This window comes from Ambystoma mexicanum, chromosome 11 (assembly GCF_040938575.1).
Source record: "Ambystoma mexicanum isolate Mex_15411 chromosome 11, UKY_AmexF1_1, whole genome shotgun sequence".
NCBI classification, from domain to species: domain Eukaryota; kingdom Metazoa; phylum Chordata; class Amphibia; order Caudata; family Ambystomatidae; genus Ambystoma; species Ambystoma mexicanum.
In genome coordinates, this window is record NC_090934.1 from 190588128 (window position 1) to 190613239 (window position 25112).

Genomic DNA, 25112 nt, shown 5'->3' on the forward strand with positions numbered 1-25112 from the left:
TTGTGTATTGTATTGCATCTGGCATCTCTGCTGCAGCCTCTGGCGATTCCCGTTGGCCCTGTATTAAGGACGGGCACTGTGACGGTGTTTCTTCGTTTGTGGTCAGTAGATATGATATGTAGAGCCCCCAGATGTCTGGGGGTCGGGCGTGGAGGGGTAGTGTCTGAATGTAGCTTGTTTTGCCGTCCTGGCAGTACGTGACATCCCAGAGCCATTACTGAATGTTTGGTGGGGGGTCCTCTCCCCCAGTTGCATGCAATTCGTCTGCTTGCCAGGACGAGCAGTAGGTTCGTTAGTCTTCTGGTGTGTTCCGGTAGTTGATTGGTCAAGCTCAATAGGGTCAGCATTGGGCTGGGGTTGAGCCGTACTCCGATGATTGCTGACATTTTTGCTAACACAGAGTCCCAGAACTTGATTATTCCGGGGCAGGACCATGCGAGATGAATGAAGTCTGCCTCTGGGCAACCACATCGGGTGCATTCTGCGGAGATCGTTGCTCTTTGAGCGTGTAGATTTACTGGGGTATAGTATGTTTGGTGGACGTAGTTGAAGTGTATCTGCTTGTATCTTGAGTTTATTGCCACCTTTTTCGTGAGTCTGCGTACGTATGCCCAGTCTTCTTCAGGTATCGTTTGGTTGAGGGACCTTTCCCATCTTCTCTAGGAGTTTAGGCAGTGCGAGGGTTTTTCTGTGAGTAAGGCTTTGTAGATGTTTGTTACTAAGCAACCTTCTCCTTGTGCTTGTATGACCTCGTGCAGCAATGGCCAAGTTGGGGGTTGTTGCGGGAATGTGGGCAGTACGGATTAAAGGGTGTGTCGGACCCTGTAAAACGAGGAAGGTATCTAGGGCATTGCTGTCCCCTTTCTTATGAGTTTGTTGTAAAGAGATAAATGTGCCTTCTGGGAAGAGATCTCCAAGTGTGTCAATTTGTTGTTTTTTGGTCCACTGCTGGAAGACTTTCTCTGATGTAATCGGGATTCCTGGTATACTTCTCACTGGGATGAGTGGGAAGTACCTGGACTGGGTCCCGCTTCGTTTGGCTATTTTCCTCCAAATGGCGTACGCCGTGTACATAGTGTTCATTGACAAGTTGGTCATCAAAGATCATCGCTCAGAGGAGGTAGGGGGTTGCCAGGGCTCTCTGAATCTGTACATGGGGTCAGATGAAATGCACCGTGTACCAATGACTAAGGTATTGTGCCTGTGCTGCCCAGTAATAGCTCTCGATGTCCGGGAGGGCGAGTCCGCCTTGAGGTACTGGGAGGAACAGTGTATTATAAGCTACTCTGTGTACCCTGCCCGCCCAGATCAGGTCTAGTATCATGGATCTGATTCGATGGAGGAACCATTGTGGCATTAGTAGGGGAATGTTCGCGAAGAGGTAGAGCAGTTTAGGAAGGATTACCATCTTTGTCAGGGCTATTCTGCCCCATAGAGTAAGTGGGAGTGTTGTCCATCTGTTTACTTTGCTCTGGATAGTGGTTAGCATACTTTCGTAGTTATCTTGCATGATTTCGAGGCTCGATCTGGACAACAAAATGCCTAGGTATCTGACTTTCATATTATGCCATTTGAAGCCAAAGTCGTCTGCAAATTCGTCTGTAGAATCGGTGAGGGGGAAGATGATGGATTTCGAGCTGTTGATTTTTACCCTGGCGAAATTGCCAAACTTGAGGACTGCTCGCATTGCCGGGTTCAGATTTTATCGTGGGTTGTGGAGAAGGAGGGCAATGTCGTCGGCAAACAATGATACTATGAGTTTATGGGGACCCAGTCTAAGACCTCTGTGTAAGTGGAACAGTCTCATGTCCGATGCCAGTGGTTCCATCACCAGAGCGAACAGCAATGCTGATAGCGGGCAGCCTTGTCTTGTCCCTCGCCGTAGTAAGATTTCAGTGGAGCATTTATTGCCCAGTGTTATGTTGGATGCCGTTTTTTTGTACAGGAGGGCGGTCATCTGTATAAATCTAGGAGGACCAATACTGCCTGTGACTCTGGGTTGAGGGCTCCCATCACTCAGAACATCCTTCGCAGACCAAATGTTGTGTTTCTGCCTAGGACGAACCCCGCTTGATCCACTAATACCAGTGCAGGCATTAGCGGCAGTAGCATCTTGGTGAGGATTTTGGCAAAGATTTTGTTGTCTAAGTTGATTAGTGATATCGGCCTATAGAAGGCGCAATCTTCGAGTGATTTGCCAGGTTCATGGAGCAGGATAATGTTTGCCTAATAGGGTGTTGGAGGTAGTTGGTCTTTTTCTATGGCTTCCTCAAACTTCAAGCAGGAACGGGGCCAGGAGTTCCTCAAAGCATTTATAAAATTCCCTGGTTAGGCCATCTGAGCCGTGGGCTCTGGTGCTCGGCAGTGTTTTAATTGCTTCTAGGATTTCTTCTAGAGCGATGGGCTCGTTCAGGAGTTCCCGGAGTTCAGCGTTCGTCCAATAGAGCTCTATTGTGTCCAGGTAATGTGCTATTTCGTTGGGGTTCATTGTATAGTGGGAGTCGTATAGGTTTTGGTAGAATTTATGGAATGTTTCAACAATTTCCTCCTCGGAGTGAACTGGATTACCCGATTGGTCCAAAATGGATTCAATTGTTGTAGGCTTCCTGTCTGCCATGATCGATCTGGCCAGAAGTGTTCCAGGTCTTTGTCCCTCGCCATAGTTGCAGATTTTGTGGTGTCTCCCGAGGAATTTAACCTCCCTTTCTTCAGCAGTCCTGAAGGTTTCTAGTTCCAGTTTGAGATCGGCCATAGTGTTGGGGTCGTTCATAGTTAGCAGAGTCTGTACAAGAATCTTTAGATGATTTTCGCTGGCTGACAGCTCCCTTCTTATTAATTTTAGGATTCCGTTTTCCTTGGCGAGACTGACTCCTCTGATAAAGCACTTCAGTGTTTCCCAAAGTGTGCCAGCCGATGCGAGCGTGCCTTGATTTACCTCGAGAAAAGTCTTCAGTTTGCAGCTCGTCAGTGAAGACCTGGTCCTGGAGGGCCCCGTGTTTAAACCTGCAGGGAGGTCTCTTGCCATTACCTCGGGATATGATACACTCCAGGGTGACTGCCGAGTGGTCTGACAGTGTTTTCGGTAGAATCTGACAGTCCCCCCAGTGGATTCTGGAGTGTGCTGACACTAATATGTAGTCAAGTCTCGAGCTGCACTTGTGGACCCAGGAGTAGAACGTATATTCCTGGGAGTTCCAGTGTTTGTTTCTCCAAATGTCTCTGAGGTTATAGGGGTTGCATATTTCAATAATTTGTAGGCTCGCTTTAGAGGGTAGCGATGATGTTTGGTGTGTTTTGTCCTTGCTAGTGTCGAGCGGTGTATTGAAGTCTCCACTACAGATAATCGTGGTGTCCCTAGTGGGTTCAAGGTGGGTCTGTACCCAGTCAAGTTGTTAGGGCTGTCTATATTGGGGCCGTATGAGTTGACTAGAATGAGTTCTTCCCCATCGATTGTTCCGTGGACTAGCAGTGTTCTACCTTCAGAGTCTTTCTGGGTTTGTATCAGTTTGAAGTTCGTTGTTTTGTTAATCAAAACGGCCACGCCCCTGGCATAGGAGGAAAAGGAGGCGAAGTATCTGTGGCAACCCCATTCTTTGGCCCAGTGGTTTTCCGAGGTGGGGCGCAGGTGTGTCTCTTGAATGAGGGCCACGTCTATTTTGTGCCTACGTAGGTATTTAATAATTTTTCTTGTTTTAGCTGGTTCGTTGCCTCCTTTGATATTCCAGCTAACTAATTTGAATTTCTTTGGAAGTTTTTTGTTGTTGGAGCCACCAGAGTTGGATAGCTTCGCTTGGCAGGTGCGGATGTGGGTGTCTGGTAGGGTCACCAGGTTGTCTGAACTGGGGGCCTGACATGGGCGGTGCTTTTTTCCCTAGGTAAACGTGTCCTAATTGGGTAGTCTTAACTTGCCAACTGTTTCCCTCCCTGTTCCGCGAGCAAACCCCAACTTGCTCGTCATGGGTACCCTCCCCGGTAACGTTCAACTGGGGCTCAGTCCCACAAGCCATCCCCAACTCGCTCGTAGACTTGGGCTTTCCCAACAGCATTCAGCTGTTGGACTTCGGACTTGCTGTGCGAGGGGCGCTTGGAGCCTCCCAAGTCTGCGGCCTCATGATTTCAATCTCTTTGGCATTGTGTCCCGGTGGGGTTGTCGTGGAATGTGCAGCTGTTTTACAGCGGGTTTCTCTTGGCTCTCTCTCTCTGTGGTAGGGCTGGATTGTTGCTGGGGGGTCTGCAGCCCGCCTGGTCCAGGTAGCTGTTGGCTTCTTCAGGTGTTTGGAAGAATTGGGCTTTGCCATTATGTTGTACCCTGAGTCGGGCCGGGAAGAGCATCGAGAATGGTATCTGATTCTTGCATAGTCTGTGTTTGACATTTATGAAGGTTCTTCTTTGCGCTTGGACCATGGGTGAGAAGTCGGTGTAGAAGTGGATGGCATTGCCGTCGTGTTGAAATGCGTCTTTTTCTCTCGCCATTCGCAGGATCGTGTCTCGATCTTTGTAGTTAAGTATTTTTGCAATAATTGGGCGGGGTGGTGCACCCGGGATCGGTCTTGTTGTCGGGATCCTGTGGGCTCTCTCAACGACGAAGAGATGGGACAAGGCTTCCGACCCAAAAAGTTCTATGCACATTGTCTCTACATATTCTTCCATTTTCATCTGTAGTTGGTGTTCGCCGACCCCCACGATCCTCACATTGTTTCTCCTGGAGCGTCCTTCTAAGTCTTTGTTGCGGGCGTTAGCTGTTTTCATCTGTGATTCCAGGGTCGACACCCTGGCAGTGGGGGCATTTGTGCTATCATCGAGGTCTGACACTCACTGTCCAACTGTGTCTAGGCGTTCGGTGTGATTGTCCAGCTGGTGTTGTAATTGGTCTACCTTGGAGGAGATATTGTCCATCTTGTTGTCGAGATTCTCTATCCCAGCTTTTAGTTCTAGAAGGATTTCTCTGATGTCAAGGGGTTGGGTGGGATCTTCGTCTTGAGGTGTTTCAGGTGTTGGGGACTCAGTGTTGCCTCGTGATGTTTTTGATGAAGTGCTGGCATCGAAATTCAACTTCCATTGGGATTTGTCCGTCTTCCCCATGGCGCTTATATGGGTGCGAGTATTGATGCACCAGTTAGGTGGCAGGGAAACGGATTTTGGGCTCACCAGCGTGGAGTGGTCTTTAGGAGATTGCGCCTTAGACGCTCTTCTTCGTGCGGCGGTGATCCTGGCTGTTTAGGCTTGTGGGTAGTTGGGATCACTGTATTGTGAGTGTCCTGAGAGTTTCACGCCAGGGGCGTGCTCAGCGGGACAAGGATTTAGAGCCTATGTCAATACCGACCACGTTACGGGCTAAGTGCTTGCTGCGTTCACCTCCGCCCTCTGACCACCAGTGAGAGTGTATTTCTTTCAGGCGGCCCTGTAGGTTCCTCTGGGTGTTGAATGCCTAGTGGCCTATGCTGTGACAGCACTAGGTTGATGGAGTCTTCCAGCAGCGGGCAATGGGGTCAGAGGCCAGGGTGCGCTGCCCCCGCAAAACCACCCTCAGGCGCCATGTCTGAAGATGCTTTGGCTTGGGTGGGGGCCTCCGGGCTGTCGGGGGCAAGTGGGTTTGTTGCTGGGTACTGGTGCCGTGCTAAGGATGTTCTTATGGCCCCAGCTGTCTCATCGCTGGATCCAAGAGACATGTGGGTTGGTTATTGTATGTCCGTGGTGAGAGGGGAGGGGTCCAGCCCCCGCTGTATCTCGTTTGTTGCTTGATGTTGGACTCCCCAGGAGTTTGTCCTGGTGAATGGGCGACTCCCTGGAAACGCGTTGCTTGTTAGGGGGTGAGATGTGGGGCTGCGTGGCAGGGTGGGGAGATGCTTCTTGTGGTGTTATGGGCGTGCAGTGCCTGCGCCGTGTTCCCAAAGGTTAGGGCGTCTCGTCAATCTGAGCGCAGTGCCTAAAGAGGTGCGGGGGGGTACTGGCTCCTTAATTATTGTTGTGGATCTCGATCATCTCCTTGGGAGCATATCTGGGGCGCGGCATGGCTGACGACAGGCCAAGGCTTTCTCCTACCTTTTGTTTCACCCTGCTGTCTCAGCTTTAAACTGTGTTGTGGCGGCGGGCCACAGCTCCTCGTTCGGGCCGCAGGCCCTGCTCAGCCGGTGAGTGGTTCGCTCAGGGTTTAGGCCGGTGCTGGGCGGGACGGCCAGGCCGGCACTCGGCCGTGCTGTCTGCTGTTGGTTGGCGGGCCCTCCCAGATGGGCACAGCGGTCGCCGCGGGGCGGCCTCGGCAGCCACCGGGGTTCATCCTGACTCCGCCGGTATACACCCCTCCTGGAGTCGTTTGTGCTGTTGGGGTCTCTCTTCCACCCACCGCACGGGGGGATTTGGAGGCCGCCACACCCGCCTGCAGCCCCCTCCAGACCGGCCCCTCAGCGTTGTTTTGCCTCTCTCCGACATCCCAGCCAGGAACGGAGGCCCTTCTGGAGGTTATGGGCTGGCTGAGCCGGCAGGTCCGCGCCCGCCGTGCAGCAACCCCCGTTTCATGTCGGTCAGGGTTCGGAACACCGTGGTTTTGGGGGGCTCCTCTTGTCAAGGGCTGCTGCTAGGGATGTGGGTGGAAAATACGATTTATCGCCCACCGAGACTTCCAGGATTAAACAGGAATTCTAGGGCCATGCAATAGCTCGCTAAGGAGTGGCCATCTTGTTCGGCTCACTAGCGCCCTCTACCTCCCTTCCCGTGAATAAATAGTCTATTTGGGTGTATATGCCATGCGGAGCACTATAGTGTGTGTATCCCCTGGTGCCGGCATGTACCTTCCTCCAGCCGTCTTCCAGTTCCATCTGGTCCTCTGCAAAGCTCTGGCCGGCGGTGCTGGTGTTCTTTGTTTGGCATCAGATCTGTTACCTGTGGGTTCAATGTGCAGTTGAAGTAGCATGCCCATATGAATGACGCTCCCCTTTATGGGGCTAGCCGGGGGTGCAATTGTCCTGAAGAACTCTGCTGCATCGTGATTGGGGGCGTACATGTTTACCAGATCAGGCACACCTCTTTGTTCTCCAACATTCCACTTATGATTACTATTCTGCCCCCCCAAGTCTCTTTCTTGTCTCATGAGCTGGAAGGGTACTCCCAGGGCAATCAACGTCAATACCCCCCTGGCATAATTTGAGTAAGTTGAACTGTACATTTGTCCTCCCCATTTCTTAGCGATCTTTGCTTGCTTTTCGGCTATCAAATGTGTTTCTTGCACCATTGCTATTTGGACTTTCGCCCTGTTCAGCCAGGCATAGACCCTTAGTCTCTTAACGCAAGCGTTCAATCCTCGGTCGTTCCAGGTAACTATGATGGCTTTTTCATGGCCCATTTAGTTGCTGCATTTCGCAGCCCGTCTGTTCCCATGGGTACATGTGCTGTCCTGCGTCTTGCGACAGGCTTTTTCGTTTTATTCCTCGTCAATCCCCTCCACCTGGGGTGGTTTCCAGCTTTCCCTTCTTTATTTATTCTTATCTGCTCGAGGTCCTTGCGGGTCCATCCTCTCATTGCAGTGCCTTAGCAGCTCTCATTAGGATATGTCTTTACAATCCAGTCTCTTGCGCTATGTCCATGTCCATGTTGCTTAGTGCTTCCTCCAATGCTCGTGCCTTCTCTCAACCAACCTATTTGTGGGCCCACTCATTGCAGCGGAATGGCTCAAAACTGGCATCTCGAGTTCTGTTCCTCTGTGGGGCTTCTTCGTGGTGACTGGCGGTCTTCCACAGGAGGTTTCGGGCTCCTGCTTATCAACCTGCTGGTACTGGTCTCTTTAACATGTTCTGTTCATCTTTGTCACACTCTGTGCCTCATTGGGGTTCATTTCTGCCATTGTTTCCGTTCCCGGCTCTTGGTTCCAGGATCCCTTGCTGGTCCATCCACTCGTGAGCATTAGCTGTGGTCTCAAAGATGTGTGACCTTCCGTTGTGTAACACCTTCAGTTTAGCCGGGTATAGTAGCATGAATTGCACACCTGCCGCCCAAGTGCCTGTTGCTTCTGCACCAGTGCTTTGTAATCCAGATAAATGGTTATTCTGGCAGCATTCCTTGTTATCACCCCTCCCTCGCTTGAAAATGGTAAATTCTTCTCCCTATCTTTAAAGTTCATGATCTTTGCAGTCATGGGTCTTTGGGGTGCTCCTGGGCGGAGTCTCCTGGTCAGAGCTCTATGTGCCCTCTCTACTGCAAAGCCCTGGGATAAGTTCCCTGCTCCTACTTCTTGGAGCAGTAAGGTCTCTATATAGTTTGTGGGGTCTCTGCCTTCCTCTCCCTCCGGTAGTCCCACTATGCGCATGTTGTTGCACCGGGCTCTCCCTCTGCATCTTCCACTCTTTTTTCCAGCGCACGGATGCGGTCCCTGTGCCTCCGTCATTTGTGATTGGGAGGTTGTGATATTCGCTGTGTTGCTTTGCACTTGTTCCGCTGTGGACACCCTCTCCGCCAGGTTCCTTGCTTGAGAAACCCCACGTCTACTATCACTGCATCCATTTTGCACTCCAGTGATGAATTAAGGGCTGCTATGGCTTTGAGTATAGGGCCCTCCTCCAATCCTCTTCCCGTCTGTTTGGAATTGGATGTACTCGCGCTGACCTCTGGTGCCTCAGCCTGAGGCTCGTCATTCTTCCGGGTGAATGCCTCCATGCTGATTTGCCTCCCTTTGCCACCTCTCTGTTTGTCTGGCATGCCGGTGCCAGTGGTTCGTGTGCGTCTATGCAGGGGCCCCAGTTTCCTCCTCTTGCGCCAGGCACTGATGCTGTTGGTTGGAGTCTTGGCCCTCCCCTGCTCCGTTCACTATGCCACCTTCTTGCCCTATGCCGTTGCTGTGTGGCTTGTGTTGACTTATCCCAGAGCAGCCCATCCTGGGAGTATCTCAGGGGTCTATAGTGAGTCTGTCAACGGGTCTAGTGCCTTCAGCCGGTGCCGTCACCCAGTCCCAGTGACTAACTTCTTCTGGTGCTCCCCCCAGATGGACCTTCTTCTGACATTGTGTGCTCACCCTCTTGGTTTCCGCCCTTCCCTATCTCGCCTCTCCGGGTCCGTGCCTGCGGTCACACTGCTGGCAGAGCTTTGGTGTCCCCTCTCGCCACCTGTATCGAGCTGATAGCTGCAGGGCCGTAGCGGTGCAATGTGTACCGGTATTTCCATAAGCGGGGCCCCTTGCTGCCTACTGGCATAACTATCTATGAACTCTCTCTTGCATACCGTCCCTCGGTTGGTGTCAATGCTAGTGGTGGTTCTGAGTGTGCCTGGGCTGCACTCTATTCAACGTAGTTGATGTGGTCCCATTTCGTCTGTATTAACTTGCTTCTGGATCCCTCTATGAGGTGGTCGCTTGTTTCATTGTGGGTGAGTGGACTGTGTCCTCCCACGTGCCGGGTATTCTTTGTGTGCAGGTCTATAGTGCTTCGCCCTTCAATATGATCTTCTCCGGCAACCCAGAGGTGTTGTAGGGCTGCCTGGTCGCTGGCCGGGAGGTTCGTCCTGATATTACCACCCCTCTCGCTTGCTGGTGATGTGTGCCTCACGCACAATGCCTTCCCTGCGTCTCTTTCTTCCTCGTCGTCTCCGTGAGGCTCATCCGCCAGATAGAGAGTCACGCCCGCCATTTTGTAGGCTTGCACATCGATCGCTCCTTTCTCCCCCCTGGCCCCTACGCAGTCCAATTTTCTTCGTGTTTTCTGTCAGCTGGTGCCCTGGCCTTCAGATACCTCTCCTTTACTTTCCTGCAGTTTTCCTTGCTTTTTTCTCCCAGCTTTAAGGATCGATGTGTCGGATCATGCAGGAGCTCCTGAGTTCCAATCCCTAACGCATGGCCGCTAAGCCACGCCCCCATTCTGCAATTCATTGTTATCACTTAAATAAGTTGCAGGGGGATGCTTGAGTCAATAAACGAAGAACACATGATTATATAGAAAAGACCTCAGCAGCAGAGCATAGATAGAAACAGAAGGTGCAGTTTCCTTCCCTGTACTGCACTGCTAAAACATTTGACATGGTTTTTTAAATTTGCTGATTTGTTCATCATTAAGGAGGGCTGTCCTGTGCCTTTCCACCTGTACTCTCACATCCCCCAGCTCCTGTGCTGGCCTCCAATACTAGTTGATAGAGCACTGTAAAAAAATGAGGGATTGTAGCAGTAAACACTCACTGGGATATTTGTATACCAACAATGTTACAAGCAAAACATATTTAATGTTTCGTTATGATATGTGAATTTCAAGAAAATGTTATCAATCTGCTTGTACACAATTATTTGACAGTGCATACAAGATTTCTTGCAACATATCCCACACCTAGGGCCTCATTACGACCCTGGCGCTAAGTGGTTAACGGCGCCGTAAAAGGCTGCGGCGCCGTTAACCACTTAGCGCCTTACTACGAGGTCCCTTTGGGGGACCCAACCTGAACGGCTGGTCTGGACCAGCTGTTAAAGTAGGGACCCGCAAAGGGACCTCGCAGGCAATTACGGTACCGCAATTTGCGGTACCGTAATTGCGCCTTCCCCATTCCCATTGAGCCCTGTGGGGCAAAAATGGAAATGGGGAAGGGCCATGGTGAAATGGGGAAATACCGCCCGCCAACCTTGGAATGGGGCGGTATTTCCCCATTTCACCATGGTGGACTCGTTCCAACACTGGCACCAACCATGGTGCTAATAGCGCCATGGTTTAGCGCTGGTGTTGTAATGAGGGCCCTAGAATCCTATAGTATTATACAAGTGCTCAATGAAGCAGTTACTGAACAGCAGCAAGCTACCATACAATCTGTTAAGGTCTATGCCCAATGGAACTCTGAAGACTTGGAAAGGATGCAGATTGGGTGTAAAGCATTCTACTATCTGAATATCCATTAGCCTAATATTATAGAGAAGTAATGCCAGGCATAGGCCATACCCATTATCCCTAGCACGCCAAGAAAATGATTTTCAAGGTTGCTCTCCACGTATAAGGTAATGTTAGCAGTGCTAAAGTATGAGATGCTGAGCATAACATTGGTCTCCTCAAAATCCTTTGAGGGCAAATCAATATTTGAGTTTCATGTGTTAACTTGCAAGTGGGCCGTTCCAAAGGACTTGCGTGACATGTGTACAAAGAAGAGGAAGCATTGGATGAGGTTATATATCCAAGTAGCCTGCTTACTTACAGTCAGTGGGCCTCATTACGACCCAGGCGGTAAGTTACCGCCTGGGCCGTGACTTTACCACCATGGCGTAAACTACGTTTACGCCATGGTGGTTGGCGGACTTACCGCCCCATTCCGACCTTGGCGGGCGGTAAGTCCCCAATCCCCATTTACCCTTCCCCATTCCCATTTTTGCCCCATAGGGCATAATGGGAGTGGGGAAGGCGTTAATTACGCCACCGTAAATTACGGTGGCGTAATTAACTCCATGGTCCCTTAGCGCCATGGATTTTAACACCTGCTAAAAGCAGGTGTTAAAAGCGCCATGGCGCTAAGGGACCTCGTAGTTGGCGGTAAGGGGTCGGCGCAGCTAACGCTGGCGTTAACCCCTTACCGCCAGGGTCGTAATGAGGCCCAGTATCCAATATTTGGCTGATAGTTGGGTTACATAGTGTAGGTGACGCGTTTTGTAAGTCACCATAAACAACAGGAAATTCTGGCACTTGAACGTTATTCTTATTACAAGAAATATAAAACAAGTGGTTGTAGGTACTAGTCTGGTAACCTTTCATAGAGCCAAAAGAGGAAGAGTCAAGGTTGATATCTAAATGTGTTCTGGGACAGAAGTTAGAGTCATAAAGTGAAAGTATGGTATAGTCCATTATCAGAGTCCTGGGTGGGGTGGGAATATAATTTGGTTAATGTGTCCAGGCATTGTTTGGGTAGATTCTGCTTTCCATAGAGCCCTTTTTCACCTCTTCTGTGGGTATTCTGTTGTTGGGGTTTTTAAGGTCACGCTTGCATAGTAGGTTAATGCAAATGGGCTATACCAGAATATCAAGATTAGTTAGTTATTCTAAGAGAAAGCAAATGTCAAGTTTTTGTGTGTGTCTTGTACCATTTTTTATCTTTTTGTGAACAGGTGAGAATGGTCTGTGTGCGCTGCTAAAAATCTTCTGAGCGGCACCCAGCAGCAAGCTTGGTAAGCGCACAGCTTAGAGGGAACATTGGGGGAACATCACTTGCAAGTAACATAACATAACTTTAAAGCCTTGGGAACTGCAGTTTACACCAGCCAACCTGCTTGGTTGTGTTATTGTTATATGTGTTCCATATATTAAAGAAACAAACTTCCATGAAAGTTGCACTTAAACATCACACAACAGTGCAAGAGCAGTACTTGCTAATATGGAAAATATATTTATTGTTTCATTTGAGTAAATGATTACATACATATGAACTTTAGGGAAACAATCCCTCTAATGTACCGTTTACACCCAGCTTATGATAGAGAAATAGAGAAACCCTTTGATCCAATATGGCCGGTAAACCATTAATTTCAATAGGCGCCCTGCGTGTCCAATAAGGTATACCCTGGAGCAGATGCTAGCAAAACCAAGTAATTCATGATCGGTTCTTTTGGCGCTATGGCACACCAAGGCACAACATCACAACGAAGAGCAAAGAAGGAGAAGGAGGGAGTGGCAAAACAGCAACAGAAAGGGAGAGATGAAGCAGTAGGGGGACTTGAGTGGATGCATGAGGAAGGTGGGGTGAAGAAGCAGGGCCGGGGCACAGAACAGCAGAAGGGGAGAGAAGAAGTTGTCAGGAGCATGAGGAGAAGCAGCAGGAAGTTGGAAATAAGAAGCAGTGGAGTAAGGAAAGAAACAGCGGGGCAATGGAAGAAGCAGCCGGAAGGCAGAGAGACAATGAAGTGGGGAGCAAGAAGAGAAGCAGTGAGGGCATGGGAAGAAGCAGCAGGAAGGCAGAGAGACGGAGCAGTGGGGGCAATGGGAAGAAGCAGCAAGGCGGAGCAATGAAGCAGTGGGGGCAGGGGAAGAAACAGGAAGGCAGAAAGACAATGAAGTGGGGAGCAAGAAAAGAAGCAGTGAGGGCATGGGAAGAAGCAGCAGGAAGGCAGAGAGACGGAGCAGTGGGGGCAATGGGAAGAAGCAGCAAGGCGGAGCAATGAAGCTGTGGGGGCAGGGGAAGAAACAGGAAGGCAGAGAGACAATGAAGTGGGGAGCAATGAAAGAAGCAGTGGGGGCATGGGAAGAAGCAGCAGGAAGGCAGAGAGACGGAGCAGTGGGGGCAATGGGAAGAAGCAGCAAGGCGGAGCAATGAAGCAGTGGGGGCATGGGAAGAAGCAGGAAAGCAGAGAGACAATGAAGTGGGGAGCAAGAAAAGAAGCAGTGAGGGCATGGGAAGAAGCAGCAGGAAGGCAGAGAGACGGAGCAGTGGGGGCAATGGGAAGAAGCAGCAAGGCGGAGCAATGAAGCAGTGGGGGCAGGGGAAGAAACAGGAAGGCAGAGAGACAATGAAGTGGGGAGCAAGAAGAGAAGCAGTGAGGGCATGGGAAGAAGCAGCAGGAAGGCAGAGAGACGGAGCAGTGGGGGCAATGGGAAGAAGCAGCAAGGCGGAGCAATGAAGCAGTGGGGGCAGGGGAAGAAGCAGCAAGGCGGAGCAATGGAGCAGTGGGGGCAGGGGAAGAAACAGGAAGGCAGAAAGACAATGAAGTGGGGAGCAAGAAAAGAAGCAGTGAGGGCATGGGAAGAAGCAGCAGGAAGGCAGAGAGACGGAGCAGCGGGGGCATGGGAAGAAGCAGGAAAGCAGAGAGACACAGCAGTGGGGAGCAATGAAAAAAAAAGCATTGGGGCAAGGGAAGAAGCAGCAGGAAGGCAGAGAGGAAGCAGTGGGGACATGGGAAGCAACAGCAGGAAGGTAGAGAGAGGAAGCAGTGGGGAGCAAGGGAAGAAGCAGTGGGGGCCTAGGAAGAAGCAGAAAGGCAGAGAGACGAAGATGTGGGACGCAATGAAAGAAGCAGTGGGGGCATGGGGAAGAAGCTGCAGGAAGGCGGAGCAAAGAAGGTGTGTGGGAGCATGGGAAGAAGCAACAGGAAGCAGCTGGAAGTTTGCGAGAAGATGATGTCGGGAACTTGTGAATAAGCAGCAGGGAGTCAGAGATAAGAAGCAGTGTGGGCACTTGGGAAGAAGCAGCAGGCAGGTGGATACAAGTAGCAGTGGGGAACATGGGAATAAGTAGCAGGAAGGCAGAGATAAGAAGCAGTGTGGGAGTTTTGGGAAGAAGAAGCAAGAAGGAGCAGTTTCGTAGTATGGAAAGAAGTTGCAGCAACTTGGAGAGAAACAATACCAGACCATGGGGTGGTGCAGCTGAGAGCGCAGAGAAGAGCTACAGGCTGTAAAAGCAGGAAGGAATCACTGTTAGAAATGCAGAGGAACGTCAGGGAGAAGAGTAATGCCGACATCTAAGATAGAAATGCAAAGAAGAGGCAGGGAAAGGTATGATGTAGTTAGGGCGGGTTGTGAGATGGGGAGAAAGGGAGATGCCAATCAGTGAGAGGTAGAAAAGATATGGGACAGTGGCAGGGCAATGGGAAGGTGTGAGTCAGTGGGAGGGGGCAATGTGAAGCAGCCAGAGGCAATCAATGGGAAAGCTGTGTGGTAGTGGAAAGAGGAAATGTGGAACACCGGGAGGAAGATGAGGTGTGACACAATTTAGACCCCTGTGGAAGAGAAGAAACTGCAGGCAATCAATGGGACAGTTGTGAGGTGGTGGGAGGGGGCGTCATGAGCCAAGTCAAGATAGAAGAGTTGAGACAGAAAGAGAGAAGTGTGAGCCAGCAGGGTGGGGAAGATATGTGAGTCAGCACAAAGGCCAGTAAGATGCAGAGGGGAGAAGAGATGTGTGAAGGTTATAGGGAAGGGGAGGAAAGAATCAAAGGACATGGAAGGAAAAGCACTGATTGGATTAATTGATCGGTAAAGCGATGATCTTTGTGTGTAAAGCAGTGGCTCCAACAGTAAGAGGGCAACCAGAACATTGCCTGCATTTGCTCATTCTCAAGTGCCTGCATTTGCTCATTCTCAAGTGCCATTGTTAGCGTGTCACTGCTCTTCTCTGGTGACATGTACATTGTGGACCCTTATCTTCAGGAGGCATTTTACAGTGTGCAGATAGTAAGCAGCAGCTGATGAAGATAATCAGGTTCAATGGGCAGGTGGTCCCTCCTATGGCAGTAGGTGTCATCCAGAGTGTTCTCCACAGTAACGTCTGCGCAGCGGTGCCCTTCACCCCACCGAAACCTCTACGCAACCTTCCTCCTCTTCTTCCATTGACAGAATGCTGTCAGTTCTCCTCTGATTTTCTCTGTGTGAGCAACCTTGTCCTCCAATCATTAGACATGGACAGTGGCAACTGTGTTTGTTAATAAATCAGACCCACTATTTAACTTTGTAGAAAATAAATACTCATGAAGGGGATCCCCGTTATTATACCAATTATCGTAGTCTGAATTAATTTTTAGAATTGATCTTAGAAAACTCCCCAACAACAGCGAGAGGTATGGATCCTTGGTCTTGAGTGAGGTCAGGATGTGTCTTAAAACAGTCTGAGGCTCAGCAGCACCAGCAGGGAGCTCCACAGCACAGCCAAGGAAGAGACCACTGGAAGCAAAACACGAGCATGTCAGTATTCCTGTGATATTTCAGAGTAGGCTATTATAAAGCTATTCCAGAGCAGACAATGCCCACTTCTGCACAGTCACACGCTTTGACCTCCATTCAGAAACAACTCATTGCCCACCTGCTCTTCATTACAGCAGGATTATTCGAGGACATTACATTGTAAAAGGCTACTTACTCTTCATGATGAGTGTTTTGGGAGTGCAAGACACTAACCCTGATACCAAACCCAATCCATGAGTGGGATAGAGCACTGGCACGTGTGTATGGCGTTACAAGTACACCGTCTTCCATGTCGTGTCAAGTGCAGGGGCACTAGGTGCAATGATGTTGTGCCCACCAGTGGCTGGCAGCCTGGCAGCCTGGCACCCTACCACAGACAAGGCTCCCGTACAACTCAGGGCCCCCTTCTGTCTACTACAGTACACATGCAGAAAATAGAGACAAAGAGTACAGGCCGCCCCTCATCCAGTAAAGAAGACATTTCAGGAACTATTGAACCTCTCCACCCAAAACTCAACATCACATGTGAAGAAATCTTGAGATGGACTAGTTGGAGTCTCGTCCTGTTCCCAAACTGAACCACACCTGCTCCAATCCACCTCACCACACTACCAAATCCTGCAGGCCTGCATCGTATGGTATTTGGACTAAGTTATCCCCCACTTCTCGCACCATAAAGAAATAAGTAATAAACAGCTTACCTGTGCTTGATCCAGAGTTTACATCTATGCTTACTGGAAAAAAGCAGAGAGGTGGAGAACATTAAAAACATATTTCCTTTCTTCAAATCTATCAAACTTCCCCATTCATGATCCACCGGTAATGATATGCTCCCCCGCCACCTTTATAGTTTGATACCACAGGCCCAGAGCTGAAGAGATGATGCACCCTCAGTGCTAGATAGACTCCCTAAAAGCAGAGCTATGTTGGTACCACACCAACACACCTATAGTGATACTGCACTACTAGTGCTAGAACGATACTGCAAAATCAGTGCTATAGTAATACTCTACACTGTTGGCATTTTTGAGGGAAATAATTATGCCCCTCCACGTAAAAAAATCACCAGCCGCCACTGGCCCTCAGACTGTGTTGGGAACAGGATGGGGGGAACCTAGGGACTATGGTGGGAGCACAATGGCCGGGAACCATGGGGTAGTGGTGGGAGCAGAATGGGGAGAGCCCAGGATGTGTGAAGGGGTGGGGAGAGACCAGGGACTGGGTAGGAGTAGGATGAGGGAGCCCAGCGACTGTGATGGGAGCAGGTGACGGTGGCAATACATCCTGTCCATTTGGCATTTCTGTGGGGGTCCCGACCTGCCCAAATTTTGCTCAGGGGGGCCCCGGCCAAAAAAGTTTGAAGACCACTGCTCTACAGTCAATGCTATGGAATACTGCACACGGTAGAGTGAGTCCCCAGTGGCAGTGCTATGTTGGTACAGCACCTACAAAGCTATTGTGATACTGCGCCACTATTGCAATTATGATACTGCGTGCTATAGTAATACTCTACAGTCAATGCTATGCAATACTACACACGGCCAGAGTGAGTCCCCAGTGGCAGTGCTATGTTGGTACCACACCAAAAAAGCAATAGTGATACTGCGCTACTAATGCTATAATGATGTTGCATGAGTGCTATCATGCTATGGAATACCGCAAATGGCCAGAGTGAGTCCCCAATAGCAGTGCTATGTTGGTACGTCACCAACAATACTTTAGTGATACTGCACCACTATTGCTATATTGCGGCTACATCCGTGTTATACTAATTCTCTACAGCCATTGCTATGGACTACTGCACACACACTGCATTGGCACGGTGCGTCCGCAATAATGGCACTGCTATGTTGGTGCAGCACCAGAATGATATGGTGATACTGCACCTGAATTGCAATAACGATACTACAAAGTTAGGGCTCTAGCAATACTTTACAGAAAATGTCATAGTAATGCTGAACATATACTACTCTGGCAGTGCTTGCGTGAACTTGTGGCAGTGCTGTGCTGATACTGCACCCACATTGCTATAGTGATGCTGCAACAGTATCGGTTTAAGGAGATTACACCGGCAGTGCTGCAGAAATACTGTGTCGCCAATGTATGGTAATACTGCACAAAAACTGCGAAGGCAGTGCCAGAGTGAGTCTGCAATGACAGTGCTATGTCACTACCGTACAGGCAATGCTTTCATGATACTCTACCATGATAATGATACTAAAGTCTCGGGTGGATAGCTTAGGGGCAACGTGCTCGCCTGGGAAGCAGGACGACACGGAGCACCACAGGTTCGAGCTCCGGGTCTGCGCTTACAAACCTCTGGGTATTACGCACGTTATAAATATCATATCATAAAGGCCATGCTATAGTGATATTAAATGTACAGTATAATACTTTGATACATGTGATATGTATTTGTTTGGTCGCTGTTTCAAAGTCATAACTAGCTTCAACTTTAGACAATCCAGATGTTGTGGACTACACTTCCTATCAGCCATAGCCACCATAGTAAATGGCGAGGGTCATGGGAGTTGTAGTCCAAAACATTTGGAAAGAAGCAGGTTGTAGGGACATGCTTTAAGGAAATTATGCCAGAATCTGCCTACATTGTAAAGTCAGGGTGTGCCAATGATGATCAGAGTTAGCCAAACCAAGAATGTACCATGCTTCTCTTGGGCCTGCCTTATGAATTCAGCAGTAAAGGTAATAACCAGTGGTACTATCAAATACTGCCCGATTTTCCACCCACCTGTTCTTTGGGCAGTCAGGCGCTCATGTTGGACTGAGCCGAAACACGAATGCAAGGTGTTAAGGCTTTAATGTATTGCAGTCACGCCATGGCACACTTCCAAACATGTGCATGGCAGTGAGGAGGAGCGGAACTCAACTTGCTTTTCTGCTGCTCCTTTCCTCTCCGCCATACAAATGCTCCAGCGTCTACGCCTGGATGCATTTTCATGCCGGCGCAAATGCTGGGGACCCCTATGGAGGCCGCCTGCTTCATGCACCAGCATAGAGCAGCTGCACCTCATAGGGATGCACTGTACATGCTCCCTGCCACGGTCGCATGGCACTGAACATGTACAATTGCAATTAAACCCTCCCTGACAGGTTTATTGTATTTGTGAACACCGCTTTCCAGGCGCACATAAGCAAGGATCACAACTGAAATGAAACGCTCCCTGACATGCAAGCATATCGGAGAGTGTCTTATTGTAATTGTCAGCGCTGCTTGCATGTGAGCATGGCAAGCGGCGCTCACAAACAAAACTAAACGGTGTTTGGCATGCCATCATGCCAGGCAGCCTTTACTCACTTTGAACTGCGGAGTGCAAATGTGAAGGGCAAAAAGCAGCGTACACACTTGTACGCCACCTTTTGCCCTCACATTTGCACCCCGTAGTGCAAATGATCAGAATTTGGTAGTAGGGACACACTTATGTTAACAGCGTAAACGTAAGAGGTCCCCAACGCCAAATTACGTTTTAATAGAACATAAGCCCCTCAGTATTTACCACATGGAATAAATACCACCCGATTATGAGGCAATAAAAAAATGCCTCCAATTTCAATTTTTAATCCCACCTTGTAATGCATGTGTGTGAAAATGAGCTAAACAAAAATATAACTTCAGTGCGTGGCCATTTTGGACATTCACTTCCAAAACCGTAATGAAAGTCTACGTTTCTGTGAGCTCAGTTAGAAGGCAGACATGAATTTTTCAAGAGTTGTAGGATTACATTATGAACAGATGAGCTCACTCTTGTTGTATTGTTCACTCAAGGACGAGCCAAGAAGGAAGTTGGAGATGTGCAGGTGCATTGATAAGGCGTGCTGGGAACGAGCGTGCAGGAGACAAACTGGGTTTTTCCTCTACTGACTAGATTTTACCACTCTTTGCCTCCATGGTTGGTGTCTGTCCTTTGGCCGGGGACGGTTGGCTACCTAAGGGGGGGCAGGGGATTTTTTCCCCCATAAGAGGAGAGGTATCCTGCTGGTAGAATAGAGTTGGAACCCCGGGTGATGAAGCCTCGCTGAGACGGAGGACGCTCCGCTCCAGACCCCGTTAGCACGTGTGATCTCTCTGCCCACTTGCCTTGGGACTGGGTAGTGTTGTGGTGGCTGAGATGACGTTTTCTTCTACAATTACACTAACAGTGATGTAGACTGTTATAATCATTGGTGTTTATGTGTGTGTGTCTATGTATAACTAATTCCTGTTATTCCATTATTTAGCTGTGTACTTATGAAATGTGAATAAAAGGCCTGTAAAGAGCCTATAATATCCCAATTGTGAACTGTAAAGAGCCTATAATATCCCAATTGTGAGTCTAAAGTGTGTCTTATTACCCCCCTGAGTCCAAGAACTTTTTGGTCCATGTAATCTGGTAAGTGGTCTTGGTGTCCATACACGTGACAGAAAAGCAAAACACAGCTGAGAGATATTTTTTATCAATTGGCATCCACTGGAGGGATCGAGTCATATTCAATAAACAATGCTGTTGCTTTAGCAAGCACAGAAAGTGACAACAGAAGAGAAACATTCACTGTTTTTCCAACCTCTTAAAAAATCAAACTTCATTTCATTTAAAATGTTACCCTAATTTTAACAACAGTATAGTTCCCCGTGGCTAAATGAGATCCTTTTCCAATCTCATTCAAGTTGTCTGAGCAATCATTTGAGGTCACCTCCTTGTTTGTCCAATGAATCATATGCTTTTCTTATCCCTAATTTGGTGTTCTTCCTGCCAATGATTGGTGAGTGGCATTCTCTGGTCTTGACAATTCAAACTGGACAGTTTCCCTCTTATGCATATTTGTTATTCTCATATTGTGCTACCCACGTAAGTGTTCTCACAAATACAAATGATAGCATATACTACATATTTTGAGTGACAGTTAATGAAATCTCGAATTAATTTTCATACCTTCATTGCACAAAAATATGTCACTATCAGGATGTGCAAATCTGCACGTTCAAAGTTACACATTTTTGGAAGTCTTTACTCAACAGTTTAAGCCAATCACTATCTACTTTCTCTTCACTTGCTTTAAGAAAGGATGGACTTAATATATTGTTGATAATGGGAGCCCTCCTGTATATTAACCTGGGCTTGTCAGCTATATATTCTTTTAACTCTGTGTCCAGCTGTAGGATGTGCCAGTGTTTCTGCGCCGTTTAAAGAGTGCATGGCTGTCTTTGGAACATGTCGAGATAAAGTTGATGCCAGGTGTTTGTCGAGATTTAGTCTTCTTTATTGGATTATACATATTCTTTTACTCAATGTTTCTTACTCTGTCACATGCTTTGAGGACACATTCCGTCGAGTACCCTCTCTCACAAAACCTATGGGTCAACAATTTGCTGCCCATATACTGTATCATTGCTACCATTTCTTTGGGCCCTGTAGAATTCACCAATAGGGATATTGTCAATGGTGGATGTTTTGTGACAACTGGATGCATACAGCATTGAGTTAACTTGTGTAGGCTTCCTATATGTTCTTGTTTCCAATCCTTCAATAGCTACATAGATATGTAAATCTAAAAAGTTTGTAGCTATGTTGTCAATATGGCCGGTTAATTCAATACCAAATTCTTTGCTGTTTAAATAATTGACAGACTCTCTGAGGCTATCCTCAGTGCCATTCCAAATTACAATAACGTCATCTATATAACACTTCCATTGCCTGATTTGATGTACATATACATTGTCTTTCAGGGCAAAGGTTTTCTCAAAGTGGCCCATGACAGATTAGCTAGTGATGGGGCATGTGTAGCGTCCACTTCTAATCACTTTGTCTGCAGGTAATAATCATTGTTAAAGAGAATGTTATTGTGTTCTAAGTGAATGTAAGGAACTTCTTCATCATTGCCACATGTTCACGATTAGATGCTGAGAAATGTGAGAATGTATAGTAAATTGTCTGGATAGCTAAAGTGTGATTAATTGACGGGTATAGAGACTTAACATCAAGTGTGGCTAGTAAGAATCCAGATCACCATTCTGTCTGCTCTAAGATTTGTAAAACTTGGGTTGAGTCTCTAATGTATGATGGTAAGATATATATACTTGTTCCTTGATTGCATTGTTTATATATTCAGACAGCCCTTCAGTGGCCCAGCCACTTACAATTGGGTATACTTCTGGTAAATTCTCATAATTCTTTTGTACTTTCTGAAGAACATATATTGTTCTCATGGTGGGTTCAGTTCTTCTCAGGAAGAGTTTCTCTTCGTTGGTTAGAAGACCTTTCCTGTGCCATTTCTGGATGAGTTCTACCAACTCTTTCACTACTTTAGTAGGGTTCACTGACAGTTTAGCAAAAATACCTGGGGTATCCAAATGGATTTGTCCCATATGAATGTAATCCCATCTGTTTAGAATAATCACATTGCCACCTTTATCAGCCTCTTTGATAACTATACGATTGTCTTTTGACACAGCACTAGGGATTGCCTTTCATCCTTACTCAAATTCTGGTAGTTGTTATTAATGTGCTTGTTATGATTTCAATCCATATATCTGTGCATTTCTGAAGTGACTGCTTTGTAAAATGCCTCAATTGCACTCTCCATCTGGGATTGTCGGCTAAATGTAGACCTTGCTTTTAGTTCACGTATATACAAGTTGCTTGGCTGAACGCCCAATTCCACACAGATTTCTTCTAGACTTTTATATGTGTCTGTTTCTAGTGATAATAACAAATTAATGTTCTCAATGTCAGCTATTGTTAGCTCACTCTGGGGAATGTGTTCCTCAATAGGTTTGTAACATTTGACTTTGTGATGAAAACTCTTTTTTGAGTTTAAGTTTCCTTATAAACGTATAAATATCTATTTCAAAGACTATAAGATCAGTTCTCACTGTTGGTGCAAAGAAAAGTTCTTTGTTGAGGACTGATAGTTCAGTATTGGTAAGTTTCCTCTCTGAAAGTTTTATCGCAAGGTTATGTTTTGTCCCATTGTAAGTTGTAGGCTGGAGCTCTATCTGGTAAGCCTTTTTGTTTGACCTTGATCTCTGCTTACCCTACATTTGCCTCCTGTCCTTCTTCTAAAGATGTTCTTCGAGTTTGCATATCTTGTTCTAGACAGTCTTGGAACCGGACGCCTTTCGTGTTCATTCATTGGTTCCCTCTCTTGTACCTTTTTATCTCCCCTATAAAAAAAAACTATCAAGCTGGAAGCTCCCGGAAGTATACCCTCACTGCTAGTGCTTTGCATTAAGCACACCAGGTTTTGCAGCTATCTAGATACATTTGTCTAAGTTTGATAATATAGCTGAATCATACTGGAAAATCCCAAGCACACCCACATTCCTGGATAGCCAACTACACAGCGCCTAGTGAAACAATTGCTTTAATTATTGAAAGGCTGACAGCCAAGCCACATTGTCCAGATGTACTAGTAATGGAGTTTTTGACTTTTTGGATATCTTGAATTACTAAGTTAATGACTGTAATCAACCCATTGATTGCCAAACACGTGTTTCACCAATCTGCTTCTTCAGGGCAATAGTAGAGCTGAGGTTAGGGGTTGAATACAGACGAACAAAGAGTGTAGCAGCTCCGAAATAAATCAAGCTAGAGTGTAGGGTATGGCTATTGGTCGACAATGCGAGGCCGCTTACCCACAGTGCTGTAGTCCAGGAGACACACTGTAATGGACCTGTGGGTGGGGGAATCACAGTGTGGGCTTTGGTAGTGATAATGCAGTCAGAGTACTGATGATTTAGATTCTCAAAATGATTGCCATGTATGCGCCCTGTGACATTTTCTGCAGGGTCTGTTGCTCTGCTATGACAAGTCAATGAATGGCATAGTGGTGTCAAATTTCAGAAAACAGCCTCAGCACCTATAGATTGATTTAGACTATTGAAAGCAATATAAAAAAAACAATTCTTCATACAGATGATATAGAAAGAGCCGGGACTAGAGAGTGGGGCGGAATGACATAAGGAGGCATTTAGGTCATTTTATCAATTTTTCTATTCAGGGAAGCAGGTTGATGAAACCTCACAGAGAATTTACATAGACTGTATTAAGATGCTTACTTTAACTGATGCTCAAAAGGGGTTGGTTTGACCCGTTGACTGATACCAGACACGTTTTAGATGCTATTAAAAACCCCAATCCCCATAAGAGCCCAGGGCTGGATGCTTGAACTGCAGATTTGTATGATTGGACTTATATTTTCAAATCCAGTGGCGGAAGCCCATATTACAGTAATCCCCAAAGCAGGCAAGGACCCCCTACCCCCACCACCGCACAGGCTCATATCATTTTTTAATTTAGAGATCAAGATATTTACACATATATTGCCCTTGAGACTTGAGCAACGGTTATCCCCGTGCCTACTAAATAATTGGAGAGCACACATGTCCGAAACTGAGGTGTTCAATGGTAAACTCAATGTTCGCATCAGCAACTGCCTGAAAAGCATCCAGATGCTATGGTGAGTTCCTCCATCCAGTGTATGGTGGCCGTTAAGTCCACTCTGTGGCAATAGGCATACGCGGTCCGGTCCCACTGTTCTGATCGGAATCAGAAGTTCACATTTTGAACGTAAAGATTTCAAACCTATTGCAGGCGTTCTTATGAGCATGACAGAAGGAGCATGGTTTACCAACATATGTGACTGATAACAAGCCCTGAGGAGGACCTTTGGTCAAGAACACGTGTCGGCTTATGTGTTACATGTTTTGTGCCATTCGGACACTAAACATTTCTTATATTGTGAATCATAAAACTCTGAGCTATTATTGTGGTGAATTTCGATCTACAATCAGGCTGAAGCAGCTTTGATTCTTAATGTGTACCAGCAGCGCCGTTCTGGCGTGTATGGCTATCGGCCCATGGCTGAACCAAAAATACAAAATGCTGGTGTGGGCCAGTTTTTTGGGTCCAATTGGGCCAATTTTTGGCCATTTTGGGCCAGTTTGAGTTAATTCGCTCTGTGGCTAGTAGTTTTGACCAGTGTTACTGAATGTATTCTTTAAAATGCATATTTACATCAGACTTTATCCAAAAACTCCCCCTTGGTTACTATTCAAACAGTGCCACAAAAGGATTGAATAGCCATTTGCAACTGCGGGCCACTTTTTCATTGCTGCCCCAGTACGACCATGTGTACCAGTGGAACTGCAAGTATTTCCTAAAATACTGTCATTTTTCTATTTTGAGAAAGTTTACTTGCTGCAGTCTAGGAAATGCCCATTTTATAAAGGAAGGGAAAAAGTGTGCAGCAGCGTTTAACGGCACCTTGCTGATGCTGTATTTCAAGTCCTCCCTTTGACGTGCTAAAGCAGTGCATGTGAAAGGAGAATCCCCTCGCAGTGCCATTGTCAAGCAGTACATCAGGCACAGACCGCCACATTGCCACTTTATCAGAATAAGGTGCTTTTAAGGAAGTGTTGATCCCTCATTGATTAACATCTTCCTATTTTTGCATGCATCTCGGAATCGGCCCCTGAATGTCCTTATTCAGCACCACCACCATAGC

General features: G+C 47.5%; 1 protein-coding gene across 1 annotated transcript in view; it reads right to left on the bottom strand.

Moving 5' to 3' along the window:
* Nucleotides 1–12304: 12304 nt before the first annotated feature.
* Nucleotides 12305–25112, bottom strand: part of LOC138503211 (uromodulin-like) — a 298722-nt gene continuing 285914 nt past the window's right edge. The window contains exons 10-11 of the mRNA XM_069622796.1: nucleotides 16313–16345; nucleotides 12305–15590 (exon numbers count right to left, since the gene is read on the bottom strand). Of these exons, the coding sequence (XP_069478897.1) occupies nucleotides 15526–15590; nucleotides 16313–16345 (98 nt within the window). The 3' untranslated portion in view covers nucleotides 12305–15525. The remainder of the gene's footprint in view (nucleotides 15591–16312; nucleotides 16346–25112) is intronic.